At 31.6% G+C, this 18,473-nt stretch overlaps 1 protein-coding gene across 2 annotated transcripts in view; it reads right to left on the reverse strand.

The window, feature by feature from the left end:
• Nucleotides 1-6,394: 6,394 nt before the first annotated feature.
• LOC129940987 (carcinine transporter) overlaps nucleotides 6,395-18,473 on the reverse strand; it is a 72,976-nt gene continuing 60,897 nt past the window's right edge. For both annotated transcript variants that reach the window (XM_056049523.1, XM_056049522.1), the window contains exons 6-11: nucleotides 18,313-18,462; nucleotides 8,175-8,399; nucleotides 7,476-7,603; nucleotides 7,302-7,388; nucleotides 6,895-7,229; nucleotides 6,395-6,830 (exon numbers count right to left, since the gene is read on the reverse strand). In XM_056049523.1, coding sequence (XP_055905498.1) covers nucleotides 6,741-6,830; nucleotides 6,895-7,229; nucleotides 7,302-7,388; nucleotides 7,476-7,603; nucleotides 8,175-8,399; nucleotides 18,313-18,462 — 1,015 coding nt within the window. In that variant the 3' untranslated portion in view covers nucleotides 6,395-6,740. The remainder of the gene's footprint in view (nucleotides 6,831-6,894; nucleotides 7,230-7,301; nucleotides 7,389-7,475; nucleotides 7,604-8,174; nucleotides 8,400-18,312; nucleotides 18,463-18,473) is intronic.

Below are 18,473 nucleotides of genomic sequence, written 5' to 3' on the forward strand. Positions count from 1 at the left end.
TTAAACGGCTTCTATACCGCTAAAAATTATTTTCATTGTTTTGTTGTCGATATGGAAAGATATTGAAAGATAGTTCTTAATCAAAAAAAGTTCAGTACATAAATATATAAATACTGTATTAATGTCTACCTTTTTACGTATTTTACAAATTGATAGTGGGAAACCCCCTAGTCTAAGTTTTAGGGGTCCAACAAAAATTAAAACAAAAAATATTTAATAGATTTCTGCTCAGATTGCATCAGGGCCAGCTGATAGAATACTAGACATACAAAATGTACTAGGCAAGTAATTTTGTCTTGGAATTAAAACTATGTTCAGTTCAGGGGGAATTGATTAAAACAATGTTTTAATTATTAACCGCCAGGCTTCAGAGTAAGGAAAGGGGAAGAGAGAAATAAGTAAAATATTAATAAAAAGTTGCAAAATTATAATATTCGATTACAACAGTTTTCATTTCACCAGATATAAGAAAAGTTTCAAAATTGAAAGGGAACATATTTTTTTTCTATGCAAACTTCACAGTAGTAGTACCCGTGGCATGATGGTTAGTGCGTTGGACTGTTCCGAACTCCGTTGGCTGGGGCCACGAAGGATACGTCCAAGAATTAGCGCAAGATGGTCATCGTTGATCTTCACGGGCAGCCATTACCAAGCAAAAGTGTAGTGAAGTACCTCGGCATCTGGTTAGATCAGTATTTATATTTCGACAGACATATAAATTCTGCTCTGACAAGGGCCAGAGGAGCCTTCGCTCTGACGGAACGGCTGTTTTTTAGCAGTCGGCTTGACCGCAGAGTTAAAGTGATTTGCTACATGGCCCTCATACGGCCAATGATCGCTTATGGTTGTCCTTTGTGGTTCAACGTTGCCCCTTCCTAGATGGAGAAGTTTCGGGTGTTCGAGTGGCAGTATTTACGACGCTGTACCGGCTTATATTGAACAGCCGAATCTTCTTATGTGCACTACTTTTCCAACGAGGTCCTATACAACGGGGCTCGAATCAACAGAATTGACAATTTCGTGATAAAACTCGTTCAAGGTCACATTGCAAGAGCTATGTCTTCGACCAACAATTTAATTTTAGAGGCGTTCTTTCCGAACGACGGGTACTTTGATAGTGCACGCTTGAGCGGCTTCAATCCACCAGAGGCATTCCTCTTTTTAGACAAATGCGGTCTGATACAGGATAGATTGGCAGTTCCTTTAATCTACCACGTCAGACGAAGAACCGTGGATATGCGACTCCTGTACAATCGGGACGTCATGGCACAAGGCGGAGCAGAGCTCCTTCGGTTCAGTAGGGCTGTGTCCGAACGGGACCGAACTGATAGGGTGAAGCAGGAGAACCAGTTTTGGTGGCTTCAATCTGCACTTGATAGTGGGTAGTCGGGATGGGCTTTTAAGCCTTGGCCGGCTTACATACTTGTTTTATAGTTTTAGGGTTTAGTTTTAAGTAGAATAGACATGGTGGTACACAAAAAAAATAAAAACAAACAAACAAAAAAAGACAATTAAATATAAAAACAAAAAACGTTAGATTTGCTGCTGTGGTTGTTCTAGTTTTAAGTAGTTTATAGGTAGGATATAGGTAGTTTAAGTTAGTTTTAAGTTTTATATTAGGGACCTTATTTTAAGTAGTTTGAGGCAAAAATAAAAAGGATATTGATATTAGATTTTTAAATTTTCTAATTAATACAAAAATAAATAAAATTGAATTGAAGTTAAAATAGATCTTAGGGCCGAAAGGCATAAGTAGTTAGTGGTATAGTTTAACTTATAGTGTCCGTTTGGGACCATTAAGTAAGTTGTAAGTTATGGATAATCAGGCTAGTTTTATGAATTTTTGTCTAGCTTTAAGAATGAATTAATAAAAATGAATTAAAAAAAAAGTGCGTTGGACTGTCATGCGAGAGGTCTTGGGTTCGATTCCTAACTATGCCACTTCAAGTTTTATTCACGAATTCTGCCTCTTGCGAGGAATTTACAAATTCTCCAAGAGTAATTCTTTTCTTGAAAAGTGCTTTCTCAAATTTGCCGTTCGGATTCGGCTTAAAACTGTAGCTCTTTTCCATTGCTGACAACAGTATTCGCACACGGGATTGGTTGAGCGTTGTCAGTCACTAGGCCCTAGTTCTCTGTTGCGCCACCCAATTTATTAAATTATGCATCACAACATAATAATAGAAATGTTATTAAAAGATACATGTTATGAAATGGCTTAACTGTTGCCAACATAATATAATTATATTACTAAGTATAAATTTAACCTTTTCGTATGAAGAAGAAATGTCAGCAGAAAAATTAAGCTTATCAATTCAATTTTAAATCAGCTCCTGGAAAAAACCCAAAAGCACCATATTGCCACCCACTATCATTTTATCGATTTCAAGGCCGCATATGACACAATTTTTAGGGACGTACCGATCGTCCCTACAAAACCTTTTATTTCTTACATAAACAAATAAAAATTAGATAAATAAAATTGAATTATATATCGAGAACCGAACATCATTTTTTACCAAATTTGAGTACTTTTTTTTTAGATTTTATTTTGTATGAAAAAACGGACTGTTGGATTCTTACAAATTTTTTTTTTTGATTTTTTAAAAGATGTTTGAGTCAAAAATTAATGATTGCCAAGTTTAAGTATTGTATTTTTTTGGCTTTTATTTTTTTGTAAAAAAAACTGTCAATTCGATTTTTCTCAAAAGTGTACAGAATGTTGAAAACAAATATTTTTATTAAAGATAAAAGTAGTTTAAAGCCAATATCTCAAAGTTTTGAAAAGATATTTGAGTCGAAAATCAATTTTAACCAACATTGAGTAATTTTTTTTAGCTTTTAAATTTTTTTCAAACGTTATCTTTCGTTACACGAAAATATTTTAGAGATAAAAATCATTGTATCGTTCGTAAAATTTTCGAGGTGACAAACATTTTTCTTACATTTTTTTTTATTTATAAAAATTGGATTTTTTTTTCGAAAAATATTGTTTTTTTGGTATTGCGTTACAATATGTAATATAAAATTTAATTCAAGTCTCTAGCGCTTTTGGTTCGTGATATATTTCGGGTTAACTAAAATTTGTTATGGCCTTTTCAGAATTAAAAATCAATCTTTAGAATTATTAGTTGTTTTTATTTGATCTCTCAGTTTTCGAATACATCTTAAAATTAAAATTATATATGACAAGTTTAACTGAATTAATGTACATTTAAAACAGGTTCTCTTACAACTCGGCCATTCTGACCATTTTGATCGACTCGATAAAGTTGTAAATGTTAGAATTTTACAATCAAATTTGAAAATTATTAAAAAAAAATAAAATTATTTTAAAAGAATGTTATATACCTAATCTAAATGTATTACCTTTCTGAACTAGAATTCAAACCATGTGAATCCCTCCAATCAACCCAGGAACGTATACGTAAGACTTCAATTACACCGTCATAAGTAATTTGAGTTAACTGACAATTTTCAATATCTCTGATTACGTATCGATCATTTGGGAGGGCTTTATGCACTTTGTATGGGACGCAGAATTTAGGGATAAGTTTCTTATAACTACCAGCTGTTGTATTAATGTTTTAAATCATTACAAAATCTATATCTGAAAATGTTATGTCTGTTTATGTACATTTTCATAGTATTCAGACATTTTTTGTTGATGCAACTCTATACTATCGCAAGCTTTCTTTCGTAACCGATCGCGTATTCGAACATTATCATCGTCTCTGTTTTCAGTTAATTGCAGTTGCACGTCTATATTTTCCGGATTAATTACCGAAATAACTTGTTTGAGTTTTTTGGAAGTTTGAACACAAGCTGAAGGATAGCGACTCAAAGCATAAACATGACCCATTAAAAGTCCACTTTTGTGTTGAATACTGTAATCATAGTTCTCAAGTTCAAGTGCCCAACGAGCTATTCGAGCATTAACACTTTTACGGTTTAATATCATCGTAAGAGAGTTACAGTCCGTTATAATCTTAAATAGAATACCCTCTAAATACACACGAAACTTTCGTGACGAATACATTATTGCTAGGGTTTCCAATTTAAAACAGTGAAATCGAGACTCAGAAGCAGTTGTACATTGTGAAAAATGTGCAACTGGATAAAATTTGTTATCTACTTCATATCTATCAAAAACTATAAATGAATAATTGATTGAAATAATGGATCAAAGAATTCGCGTGGAAATCATTAAACAAATAAAAATTCCTGGGTATTTTAGCTTGTCTGTAGATTCCACGCCAGATTTGTCACGCTTCTTAACATTTTTGGAGATGCATTCTCATACTGGATCCGGTATTGCTGATCAAGTATTAAAACATCTAAATGGACATAACATATCTTACCATGTGCATCACACTCTTTAAATCTTGTTGGTCGCTGTCTCATCAACTAGTAGATGTCAAACTTTAAAATCTGCTTTTCAAAATGATAATGTGAAAAAACAACTCTCAGATACACGGTGGGAAGCTTATTCTGCAGCAACTTTTGCCATCATTAATTTATATAACTAATAATTAGATACTTTAAACGGCATTTCTGAAGATAATACATTAAAATGAGATGCTAGAAGGGAAGCGGTGGTCTACTAAACAAAATCAATAAACTAGAATTTTTAAAAGTTTTCAAAAAGTCAGTAAGGTTTTGCAAAGCGAAGACGTTACACTACTGACATGCGCGAATTTGTATATATCATTGTCCAATCAACTGGACAAAATGCGTGACAATTTCTTTCACAAAATATAAAAGCATTTAACAGCATAATTTCCAAAATTTGTTCCCAGATTTTTGTTTCGTACCAAACACTTTTTAAACAAACAGTCTTATTCTGCTTCCTAATTGATTAAATATTTCAAATCACGTCAATATTTCGATAAATTTAAACTACATTTTCAGCACACTCCGTTACACATTTTGCGGTTTCCAAAGTATAGGGCTATAACTCGACATTTGTCAAACTAAGTTGTTTAACCTTTTATTTTCAGTTGAAGCTCTTACATTTACGAAAAAAGATAGCTTAACTATAGCACAACCCAAACAAATTGTTAAAACCTACTGTTAAAATGGTGATTCTGCCACACCCATACATAACCGTCCAACTTCGCAATCAATTGAAACAATTGTGAAAAAATTTTAAGAGACTGGATTGGTTACAGATATCGCAAGTTCCGTGCATCATCGTTTCGCTCGTACCACTGAAAATATCGCTGCTGAAAGTGGTGCTAAAGGAATGAATGTGTGATTCCTCGTCGGTTTTAGAAACTAACGTCGGAATTATGGCGTATTTCGCATTTGTTTCCATATTTGAATCCACCAGCTCACACAATAACTGAAGCCACCTTACCATTCACGACGTCGTAGATACGACGAATGGGTGCTTGATCTACAGGCGATGGACGGCGATTATACGAACAAAATGTTCTTCAATACCGAAGCACATTTTAAAATTGTATATTGTGTTAATAATTTACATATTGAAGTTACCAGTTGTTAATTGGATTAAAAAAAAACAGGCTGAGATGTGACCCCATCCATAGTTTTCCATCGTCAAAAATTGTAAGTAACTTTCTCAACTTTTCGATGTATTTTTGTAGGTTTTTATTTTTTGCAAAATAACTGTTCAAGTTTTCAGAAAATTTTACCAGATGTCAAAAACTTAGTTTTTCGTTGGAAAAATTATTTTGGAGGCAATGTCATTTTTTTTAGTAAAATGCTCGAGGTGACAACCTGTTTTTTATAATAGTGTTTTGATTTAAAAAAAGGTTATTTTTTTTTAATTTATACTTTTTTCATATCACGTAACGTTAGATATGTTATTGAAAATTAAATTGAAGTCGCAGACGTTATTGGTTCGTGAGATATTTGAAGTCAACCACATTGTTCATTTTCCTTTTAAATTGCTATTGGAAAAAAAACACCCACTAAATTTTTTGAAGAACAAATTTGTTTGAAGTTAATAACATAAGTTTGATTTGAATATAATAAGTTTGATTTGAATAAAATATTTGTTTTTAAATTTTTAAACCTCCAATATCCAATAAAAAATTTGCTTTAATTAAATCTTGGAATCAAAAATAACAGCAAAGTATTGGTCTTGTTTAAAAAAAAAAGATTATTTTTCCTGGAAAATTTAATATTTCAAATTAGCTGACTGCTTTTAAATTAAATAATACCAAGTCATATTTTTAAAATCCTAATAAAATTCGCACATTATAAATATGTTAAAATAAATGCTCTAGGTATGAACATTTCTATAAATTTATTTCTTTAGTCAAAGAAACCTTTTAAGAACCATTCAACTTGTGCACTTTGTTTTATTATAGAAAATCCAATGCTAAAGATAAGATTAGTCATTAATTAAAAACTATGAACATGTTTTTTAATGAAAACAATTTATATATTTTATTTTTCATATAAAAAATTGCTTTATAAAAGCTTTAAATTTCCGCCAGTTTTATAGTTGTTGCGCTCTGAACGAAATACAAAAATATGTTTGAGTTTTATTTTTTATACAAAATTCAATTAATCTATATAAACTATAACTTAATCTAAATTTACATTTATCAAACATGCAGCACTTCTACCTACATTTAAAATTGTATCACACTCTCTCTCAGTTATTGTTTTTAACTTATCCAACTTCTAGATTCTAATGCAAAATAAAAAGAAAATAAAAACAAAAGAAATAGTCCTAATTTGAAAACTACATTATTTGAAATGAGGTGTTATGGGACAAATTTCGGTTGATTGAGTTTTTCCTTGGCAGATAGTTCCTCGGCGCTTTGATGGTGCGGCTTAGGTAAGCTAAAGAATTTCTAAAAAAAAAATACAAAAATTAGATACAAAAATCCCAAGATTTTAACTATAATAAAAGCTTACCTGATTTTTTCCAAAAGATTTAGCTTCTTCGAGGGAATCTGGAAGCTTGTTGTGTAATGTCTCCGGAAGGAACAATCCGCTGCAACCACCGATTAGAAATATGATCCCCAATATGAAATACGGGTACCGGATGTCATATTTCGTTCCTAAATGCACCAAATATGGCGCTAATACTCCGATGGCATTGCACAGAATTGTGCCCAATGCGATTCCAGTTTGTCGCAAGCAAGTTGGATATATTTCCATGGCTTGCAGACTGACTAGGAAAAATGTAACTGCGTTGAGGAACTTGATAAAGGCTGCGATGAAAGTTGTCAAATGTTCATAACGCGGATCTGTTAAAAAAAAGAACACCCAGAGAAATTTTAAATTTTTTCTAAACAATTTTCCAAAGACTTTAAACTTACTTTGGGAAAACATTACAACTGGAATACACGACATGAAGCAAATTAAAAATGATACGCTATTGGTAAGTCGTCGGCCGTATTTGTCACCTGATGCAAAATAAAAACAAGGATTAAATATTTCAATTGAAAACAAAAAAAATGGTTCATCGTCACATTCAAGACCAATTCACATACCCAAATATTTTCCAACAAGATAAGCTGGAATTTCAACAACACTTTGTAGCAAAAAGTTCAAGAAGGGATTTCCACCCATTCGCGAGCTAAAAAGGACCAGGGTAAAATACGATACAGCTACCACACACCTTCTCATCCAAAAATTGAACAACAGCACAAATTTAGCATGAAAAGAAAAAATGAAAAAAATAAATACACGAAAAAGGACCAAAGGACCATTCCTTTTTTTTCTCGTTCTCAACAAAATAATAAAACCCGAAACAATGAAAATATTTACAAGGAGAAAAATAAATATAATTCTACGAGAGAGTATCTACAGAAAATATATGTTTTCAAAAAAAAAGAAACGAATAAGTGTTAAAATTCATTGCACTTGAAGAACTTAAACCCTCTGACATGGAAAATTGTTTCAAGGACAAAGCGTATGCCGCAATGGAAGGTTTGTGTTCCTAGAACAAACGAAATTCGAGGCAAAAATCCGGTCCAACAAAAAATTTAAAAAAAAAAGAAGAAAATGTACGCCTACAAACATTAAGGCCGCACAGAAACGTAACGTAAAAATAAAAACAGAAAAAACATAAACATAAAACTTTAGTTAAGCCTTTTCCATTCCGTTGAACAATTTGCCATGTTACAATCGACTTTTGGCTGTAGGTACGGTTTATACATATATATATACTCGTATAGGTTTATACTTACCAACTGAAGCCCATGATCATTGTGTTCTTTGCTATCCGCCAGCCATTGAACAAGGACGCCACACCAAACACCTTCTCCTCTTCTAAATTGCCATACAGCTCAGCTAACTCCTTTTCGGTAATTGTAAAGGTCCTGCCATTGAAGTTTGCGATTGTTTTGAACTGCACTAGGGCTTCGGCGTAGCGTCTCTTACTAATCAACCATCTCGGTGATTCGATGACATATCTAATGTACACATACACGTAACGACAAAAAAGAAATAGAAATAGAAATCAAATAATGGTACGGTGCGCGATCAAGGTGAATTTATCCAGTTGAAAGTTTAACACGATGCGATGTTTAATAGAATTTTTAAAATTCCTTAACCTACCCTGCCCATTGTTAACTTCCAATAGGAAGTTATTGTAATGGATCCAATTTGTCAAATTGAAAATTTTGACATTTCTCGACGTTTCAAGGTCCCTAGAGTCGAAATAAAAGATTTTTAGAAAGATGTCTGTGCCTGTGTGTGTTCGTACATCCGTACGTTTGCGACGTTTTTTTCGTCGTCCATAGCTCAAGAACCAGAAGAGATATCGACTTCAAATAAATTTTTTTATACAGATAATAAGGCAGAAAGATGCAGAAAGGGCTCTCAAGAAAATTGCGTGGGTGTTTTTTTACCATAGCAGTTTGAAAAAAGGTGAACATTTTGGTTAACCCTAAATATCTTACGAACCAAAAACGCTAGAGACTTGAATTAAATTTTGTATAATATATTGGGACGTGATATCAAAGAAGTATATTTTTTGAAAAAAAAAATCTATTAAACGGTTCTTTTTAAAAACCAAAAATCTGAAAAAAAAAATTGTCACCTTTAAAATTTCAAGACTAAAATATGATTTCATCTCCAAAACAATTTTGTGCAACGAAGAATAATGTTATTAACATGCGATAAAATGTTGAGAAAAATTGAATTGACAGTTTTTTTTACAAAAAATAAAAACGTAAAAAAAATTTATAAAAGTTGGTAAAAATTGATTTTCGACTCAAATATCTTTTCAAAAATTTAAAATATTGGCTTCAAACTTATTTTATTTCACAGAAAATATTGTTTTTGATATTCAGTAATGTTTATATAAAAATCCAAATCCGTTTTTTCATAAAAAATAAAATCTACAAAAAAATGGTAGCAAATTTCTTAAAAATTGATACGAGTACATATAGACAAACTTTTAAGCAAGACAAATCAACAGACGGGATGGGAAGTTATCAGTAAAATGTGTTTCTAATAGAATTATGAGGCTTGACTTTACACATCACATAATCTTGACACATTCGTAACAATTTCCGTTTGAGTTAAATTTTTTCGGTTAATTGTAAAAAATAAAACTTATTTTCGTGTTAAAGAATTTATTTCTCAATGTCAACATGGATTTGTGAGTGGTACTCGTAGATCTACTACAACTGATTTGTCACTTTTTACTCAACATTTGTCAAATGCCTCGGAATCTGGTGTTCAGGTTAATGTAATTTATACTGATTTTCGAAAAGCGTTTAGTATTTGTATACCACTTCTTGTTCAAAATCTCAATAGATTCAGTTTTCATTCAACTTTTCTCAAGTGGATTTCAAGCTATTTGGTTAATGAAAAACAAGTTGTGAAAATTTTGAACTCACTGTCAACAAAAACAATATATGTACCATCTGGTGTTCCACAATTGAGCCATCTTGGCCCATTGTTGTTTTTGATTTTCATAAATGAATTACCATTACACTTGAATTTTACAAAAGGTCTATTATTTGCGGATAAAAGTATTGTATATTAATACAGATTGATATTGATACTATAAGCGATGTAATGGTGTAAAAGTAAGGCGTCTACTTCTAAATACTGCGCTAGCCCTAAAAACTACGAAAGGAGTCAAATACGTTTGGACTAGGAATGGAAATATTTTTATGAGGAGGAGTGAGGGTGACAATTCTGTAAGAATTAATTATATTTCTGATTTTGATAAAATATGAGCATTGTTAATCCTATTCCTTATTCCTTATTCAGTTCAAAGTATTTGTGAAGTGCCAGTTTTTAGTAGTTTTTTGATGATTGCTTTTGTATACAACAAAACATCCGTAGTCTCAAAAAAAAATTTCTAATTTCCTAGCTCACATTGAGTCATTTAAAAATTTGCCAGCTATAATAGTTCTTACCGAGATTTTTGGGTTTATGAGAGTGAAATAAGCCTTTATAATATACCGGGTTATGCGATTTTTAGTTGTTGCAATTAATCTTATTCGTCAGGTGGTGTTGCAGTTTACATTGATGAAAATTTTGTTCACCAATTCTCAAAAATCAACATTTGCAGCGCGGATGTTGTAAAGTTGTCGTTTTGTTATCAAAACGAAAACTATACAATGTTATGTTTCTACAGATTGCACGCGTTTAGTAAAAGTTTGTTTATAGAGGAACTCAGTCAAATTCTTTGCATAAATAAGACTTGTAATTTAATTTTGATTGGGGATATTAACATTGATATCTTAAACGTATCCGACAAAGACAGTGATAATTATTTGTTCCTAATGGCTTCTTATGGTCTAAAGGGAATTATTAATGAACCAACTCGCGTAACTAAATCTTCAAGTACTTGCATTGACCACATTTTTACTCGTTTTAAAGTCAGCAATAAATCCAAATTTTTTGGAAATGTTCTTGAGCTAAATATTACTGATCATAAATCGATCATTTTATTTAATGAGTTACAAAATAATCTGAATTCTACTTCAGTAACACAAAGAACAGAGCATTATACCACCGATTACATATTATTGCGGAATATTTTGAAACATGAATTTTGGGATCAGGTTTATTCGGAAACGGACCCATCAACTTCGTTTGCTATTTTTATCACAATCTTGCAAAAACATATAGAGTCATGTACTTCTGTGTCGATACAAAATTCTTATAAAAAAAAATTTCTAAAGCCTTGGATGAATAAGAGTCCCCTTAGGCAGATTAAAAAAAAGAACACAATTAGTATTAAGCTAAAAAAAAACATCCAAAGAATGTAAAGCTAAAAAAGTATCACCTCACACTTTGTAAAGCTGTTAGTACAAATGTTGAATTGGCTCGCGAAAAGTATTATTGTAACTTATTTGAAAAATAAAAAGGCAATAGAAAAGATGAATGGAAGGCTGTTGACAGCATTTTAGGTAAAACAAAAAATCCAAACGTAATATAAACTATTGTAGTTAATAATGTTCCTCTAACTGATGTTAACTGTATATCAAATAAATTTAATGAATGTTTTACTGAAATATCTGAAATATTGAAGCCATCTAGTAATACCGGTGATGATTGTGATTGTTATAATCAACATTGTCCAGATGCTGAATTCATACAATCAAATAGCTTTGCGTTTAATTCTATAACCTCTTTTGAAATCTACAAAACAATTCTAACTTTAAAAAATAAAAATTCTTGCACTTCAGATGGAATATCTAGTAATGTACTTAAAAAAATTGCATTCTATGTTTCAGATGTTTTGAGTTACATATTTAACTTAAGAGTTGAATAGGGCTGTTTTCCTGAACAATTTAAATGCGCTGAGGTTATACCCCTCTTTAAAAAGGGAGCTAAGAAAAATATGGTTAACTACAGACCTATTTCTATCCTTCCTACTTTTTCTAAAATTTTTGAAAAACTTATGATTAATATAATTACTTCTTTCATGAATCAAAATAAGTTTTTTAGTGAAAATCAATTTGGTTTTCATTCAGGAAAATCAACCGAAGATGCAATTCTTAGGCTATGCAGTCAGCTTTATGGCAGTTTGAATAACAATAAATCTACAATGGCTCTCTTTATTGATATGACAAAAGCTTTTGATATGGTTGACCGCGGTTTACTTTTAGGTAAGTTGTATAATGCAGGATTTAGGGGAGTAATTTTTCAGTGGTTAAAATCATACTTAAAGGGAAGCGTTCAAAAAGTTATTATCAACGGTACACAAAGTTTTTTAAAAAATGGAGTACCACATGGATCTGTACTCGGCCCTTTATTTTTCCTAATATATATTAACTCTATTTTTAAGCTTCGATTAAATGGCCTTTCGACGGTATTTGCTGATGATATATCATTTACCTACCAGTCTAATTCGGATTTTAATTGTGTTTTACTAATTGAAGAAGATCTCGAAGTTCTAAGAACTTGGTTTTCTAATCATAAGTTAATAATTAGTGAAAAAACTAAATTCATGACTTTTAAAACATCTGCTTCGTGCTTCGAGTTGTAGGCAATTTAGCTTTCCAATTCACAACTGTGGTAAACCTAATTTTCAACATAGATATTCCTGTTCCAATTCTTGTTTCAAAATTGATTCTGTGAATAATTTAAATATTTAGGTGTAACAATTGATTCAAACCTTAATTGGAAAGATCATAGTTACAACATCAAGAATGATTTGATGCTCATAACGCGAAAAATCTATCTTTTAAAACCATTCTGCTCTAAAAAGGTTCTAACTTCAATATATTATGTTCTTGCGCGCTTTAAATTACAATATGGGTTATCTAGCTGGGGTGGTTCCTATGCAAATACATTTAGGCCGTCATTGATTGGCCAAAAACATCTTATTAGAATTATTTGCAACAAAAATCGTTATACTGAAAGTTGGCCTTTATACAAGGAATTGCGGATTCTACCCTTAAGACATCTGTATATTTTCAAAGTACTTAAAGAATTGTTCAAGCAAAGCGGTAATATTCCTAGTAGAAACTCGCAGTTATATAATCTAAGAATAAACAACATGCACCTTGTCAATGAACCCATAAGACTCATTTCTCTAAATTTTATACTGCCGCAGTCATTTAATAAATTTGTCTATCAGAACAATTCAAAACTTAAACTATTTCTTAAAAAAAGTAAAAGACTGGCTTTTTACAATTGATTTAAATTCTATTGATAACTATTATTGAATTTTGTATCATAGTTTTATAATCATAAAAAATGTACCATGTTGTTGTTATTTTTGCCTGACCTAGTATGAATGTATGTATATACCTACTCTTTTTACATTCAGTTATATTATCTTTAAAATATTTATTGATTTACTTAACTCATTGAACCATTGTTTTATTATTTGTATTGCTGATTGTCACCCCACAACAGTTTCTAGTTATTGTAAAATTAAAATTAAATCACAATCATTCAATACTAACTTTCAAGTTAAAGAATGATAGCTATTATTTATTCCTTTTTTTTACACTTGCTATTGTACTAGTTTTAAGTTGGAAATGAAAAAATGAATGAATAAAATGTTTCTAATGTTAATCTTTCTAATGTTAAATGTTTCGGAGATTAAGGACCTCGGTGTAGTATTTAATGACAAATTAAATTTCTCTGGGCTTATGGATTATGTTATTGCTAAAGCGAATTCAATGTTGGGCTTTCTTAAAAGAAATTTTGCCGAATTTTCGAATCCATACGCAATAAAATCCGTGTATACGTCTCTTGTACGTCCTCATTTGGAATAAGCTTCAGTTGTATGGGATCCTTATTCTACAGTTTCAAAAAATCGTATTGAGAAAGTTCAAAAGTCTTTTACAAAATTTGTAGTTCTACAACTTAAATGGAATTTAGATTCAATGCCTTATTATTCTACAAGATGTGCTTTTATTGGTCTAAACTCTTAAGAAAATTGGCGAATTGTTAATTGTTTATGATATATTGTTTTACCACAGAAAATGCTCCGATTGACTTAATCTATAAAATTGTATGTTCCTCAAAGATATATTAGATCAAGACAATTGTCTTATATGCCATAACATAGATTTAATATTATCCTTATTATGTAGACACAGTGTGAGCACTAGGAAAGAGAGAGAGGGTTTGAAAGGAGATGTCGGTGCACATTGGTTTTGAATTCCTGAATATTGGAACATCTGGGAAAGACAGTTATCGCGTATGTGATCGTTCCACAAAAGGTGGTTGGTGATACACATACCGAGAATATCGAGATGTTTAGTTTATGGATAATGGCAGGGGGGTATATTTAGCTTTAACGATACTAGGCAGCATTGCGTTTTCGAAGCATGAAATTAGAAGCGGTTTCTTATTCCCCATTGTACAATGCTGTTTAGGTCGGAATTTAATGAGCTTATCATATTTTGTCGTTGCAGTTCCACATCCGAAGAAGAGGGGTGTGAATCTGAAAACGAATATGAAAAGCTAAGAGTAGGTACTATCGTCAGCGGAACAATGTAATGGATTAGATGTTGCAGACAAGAGATCAATAATAAAAATAAGAAAGAGTGTTGGATCCATCCATCCAATACAACTTGTATTGAACGATTCGAAAGGTAATTACAAATCCAATGAAGGAGGGATTCATGAAAACCAAAAGCACGCATTTTCGATAAGAGAGCCTGATGCCAAACACTATCAAATGCTTTTGAAATATCAAGTGCAATAATCTTACTTTCGCCAAAACTATGTAAAGAGATAAATAAACAGACAAATTTACGAGCTTACTAGTCACATGAGTTAATATTTTAAACTTAAAGCAAATTTATCTTTATTATTGATACACAATTGCAGTTCAATTTAAAAATCAGTTAATTTGCCGAATTAAACAAAACGAAATTGAAATATGTTACGAATTTGACAGGACATTTTTTAAGTATAGTTTTAAACGTCATTATGTATTAATTTTTAAAATTTATATATAAAGTGTCCAAGATTTTAATTTATTATTGTTGTTCCAATAGTGTGACAAAGTATTTTTACGATGTGTGTTTTTTGAGTAAGTACGAGTATATCCATTTTATCACTCCATTTCCAATAGGAAAAAGAAAATATTTTAATTGCTACAAAAAAAGTCACAAGGGTTTGTAAAAGTTAGGGATGTTTAAAGTTGTTACAAGTGAGAAAAATCAATCTTTAATATTTGATTGTACACTATTAAGCTTAAACCTTAAATATTAAATTTTAGCGGCTGTGCCACAAATTAAATGTCTACTCAGACTCACAGATTCACGAGTTATGTTTTCTGTTTTTTTCTTCAAATTAACTTCTATAAAATAGGAACATACAAAGAAATTGTTCAAATTTTGAATATTAAGTTGATACCATAACAGATAATGTTACGAATATTACTAAGAAAATAATTTCATAAGCATAACAATACTGCTAACATTGTTACCTGCTACAAATTTAAAGCAAACATATTAAAGCTTTTAATTGATAAAGTATTCGCTGGTGTGTAACTTAGGAACCACCAGTAAATTATAAAATGTTAAAACTTTATAAAAAAAACCACACAACAATTTTTATTTGAAGTTGAATTGTTACTGAAGTGAACAAAATCGAAGCATAACCACATCTGTAACTTTGACTTTTTGATCAATTTAAAATGAAATAAAACCAGTTAAAGGTTCACTTGTTAACAATTTGACAAGAAATTGTTACGTTTGATACTAATTTATCTTTTTAAGAACATTGTCACATTTTTAAACATTTCTAATTAGAAATAAAAGGTTAAAAATGAAATTTTAAATTTTTAAGAAAAAAAATCAGTTTGGAATTGTTACTTGTGTGACGAACATATGTTTTTATACGAGTATTCTTTCTTTATATACTCTTTAAGAAGCAGAACAAAATCGTAAATAACCCTTAAAATTTTAAAAATACAATTCTGATAAATGTAAACCAAAGGATCAAAATACCTGATTAAAAAATTTATCTACTGAGATCTGTTTTTAATTTACTTAAAACTCTTCTATAGGGTGGTTTAATTTTAAATGTCGATGTTAATTTTGAAAAAAAAAACATATTGATTAAGAAATCTCTGTAATTTCGTTTTATTGTTATAAAATTGGTATCGATTTTGGATAGAACAAAATATGGACGCAATGGGGGCCACAACCCCGGCGGTACACCTCCATAAAAGGGTTCAAATTTTAAAAGACGCTGAAGCATAATTTAGGTTCTTTGCCGTTAATGCTTCCCGAATTATCTCATCCCCTAGCTTTTCAATTGTTGCTGGATTATCGCCGTACTTCTTAAGAATAACCTCAATGAAAGCAGCCTTACCGTGTATGGTCTTGGTGCCCAATTGATATCACCACCACGTGAGATAACACGGCCATTAAATTTGTCGCTCAAAAGAACCATTGTTTCGTTAGCATTGTAATAAGTGGGACCGAGTCGCGTCGGGTTAAAACCACATATTGTCCACATCCATATCTTCTATTTCGGGCCATAAAAAGTTCCTTATCATTTCACGGTAGCGAACACCATTCACAGTATTTTCCTGATTGGCCTCATTTTGGAAAAGATACGGAACGATGATGCCGCCAGCCCTTAAACCGCGCCAAACAGTCACTCGTTGTGGATCATTCCCCAAATGTTGCAGTTCTGCTTATTGTCGAGTCCACTGAGGTGAAAATGTACCTCATCCTTAAAGATGATTTTCTTCGAAAGTTGATCATCAATTGTTGCCATTTTTCTTGCAACCATTCTGATCACTGACGCAACGCTTAAAATAATCGAGAGGGTTGAGAGCATTGAATTGAACCTATTAAGCGTGTAAAGTCCTTATGCAAAATATTGATCAACAACGAACGTGTGAGATGCAATTGTTGGGCACAACCGAATTGATATGAATGTCTCTTCACCCAAATTATCGCTAACATCAGTAATATTTTTCACAGTTCGAGCTGTACGAGCTTGCACTACAGTTTTCACAACTTTTACATCCCCGTTTGTTAAAATTTGTGCACGATTTTTCTGATTTTACGCACATTTGGACGGTTAGATTTACCGAAAAAATCACGAAATATACGATATGAATTTTGATTAGAACGCCCATTTTCATAACTAGGTTAAATAATTTTGACACATTGCTCGATTATATATTTTCCATGACTCAAATTGAATAAATTTGAAATTAAGAAACGTGTAATAAAATGCAGAAAAAAGCTTGACATTTAGAAGAAATTCACATTCGACATCGGTCCATAAAACTTAACCACTCTTTAAAAGATATTTCCTTATTGCACAGTTTCTGATTTTAATAAGTTTTTCGGATTTAACATAATTTATCAAAAGTAACTGTACGTAGAATTTAATAAATTAAAAAAGTTTTATCAAAATGGCACACAATCAATAAAAACGAATGTACTATCTTCTTAATAGTTGTGAAATTATAATACACATTTTTTTTAATTGGCGCGTGTTGATTTTGACGCCCGCCATAGCGGCCATTTTGTTTTGGTGACATTAGTCAAATCTTTTGTTTATTATTAAGTTGTTTATGGAAAATTATCATTTTAAGTTACATGATTAAACAGCCCGTACAAATGATAAAACTTTAAGATCAAAGTGCAGTGAGCTCAAAGCTCATGGAATGACCATCGAAAACGCCGTTAGTTAGCTAACTGGGCTTCGAATCTTTTGGAAGAGGACCCCAGTTCTTGCCGAAAAATCATCCTTAATGAGGAGGCACTTTTTTTGGATGAATGGCTGTGCTAACAAGCAAAATTTTCGGATATGAAACTACACCGACCCAAACGAGGTTTACCGGGTGATAATGCATCCTCGAAAAGATACCGTTTGGTGTGGATTTGGGTTGGTCTGTTATTTTTTTAAAACGACGTTAGTGGGCTGTCATCATCAACAGCGAGCACAACATAAAAATGATAACTAATTTCTTATGGCCCAAATTACACACAAACAACATTTTGCCCATCTACCCGTCTTTATTAAAAAACCCTTAAGATATGATTTACCTTCATGAATAACGCCTTACAATTAAAGATATCACAAACAAGACAAGGCAAAACAATTATGTAAAACTTTAAAAAATCACAGTTTTGTTTTATTCTAAAAGTTAAATTCAAAATTTGGTCAGTTTGTTCGAATCAGTTTTCTGGGTAGATTTGTATTGTCTATTCTAGCTTTAAACTTTGAGATTAAAGATGTAAAATATGTATAATCATCTACACCCAATTTTGACTTTAAAAAATGTCCTTCCATTAACATCCTTCAACTGGAAAAATTCACCTGTAAATTGAGGTAAGGACCGCAAGGAATATCCGTAAAAAGAAGAAGGATTCACGAAAAGCTGGTATAATGTACAAATAGATATAGATAAAGGATACGTACTTGTAAAAAACGAGGACCAATGCAGTTGGTAAAGTTGTTAGCCACATGAAGGGAACCCAGTCTCGCAGCCCCCAGAAGAGCAACGGCATCAATGTGGTCCCAATGGACCATCCAAAGCTCTGATACATTGCAATGTTGGTTCTATCGTCTCTGTTTTGTTT

Source organism: Eupeodes corollae, chromosome 1, assembly GCF_945859685.1.
Source record: "Eupeodes corollae chromosome 1, idEupCoro1.1, whole genome shotgun sequence".
In the NCBI taxonomy this organism is placed as follows: domain Eukaryota; kingdom Metazoa; phylum Arthropoda; class Insecta; order Diptera; family Syrphidae; genus Eupeodes; species Eupeodes corollae.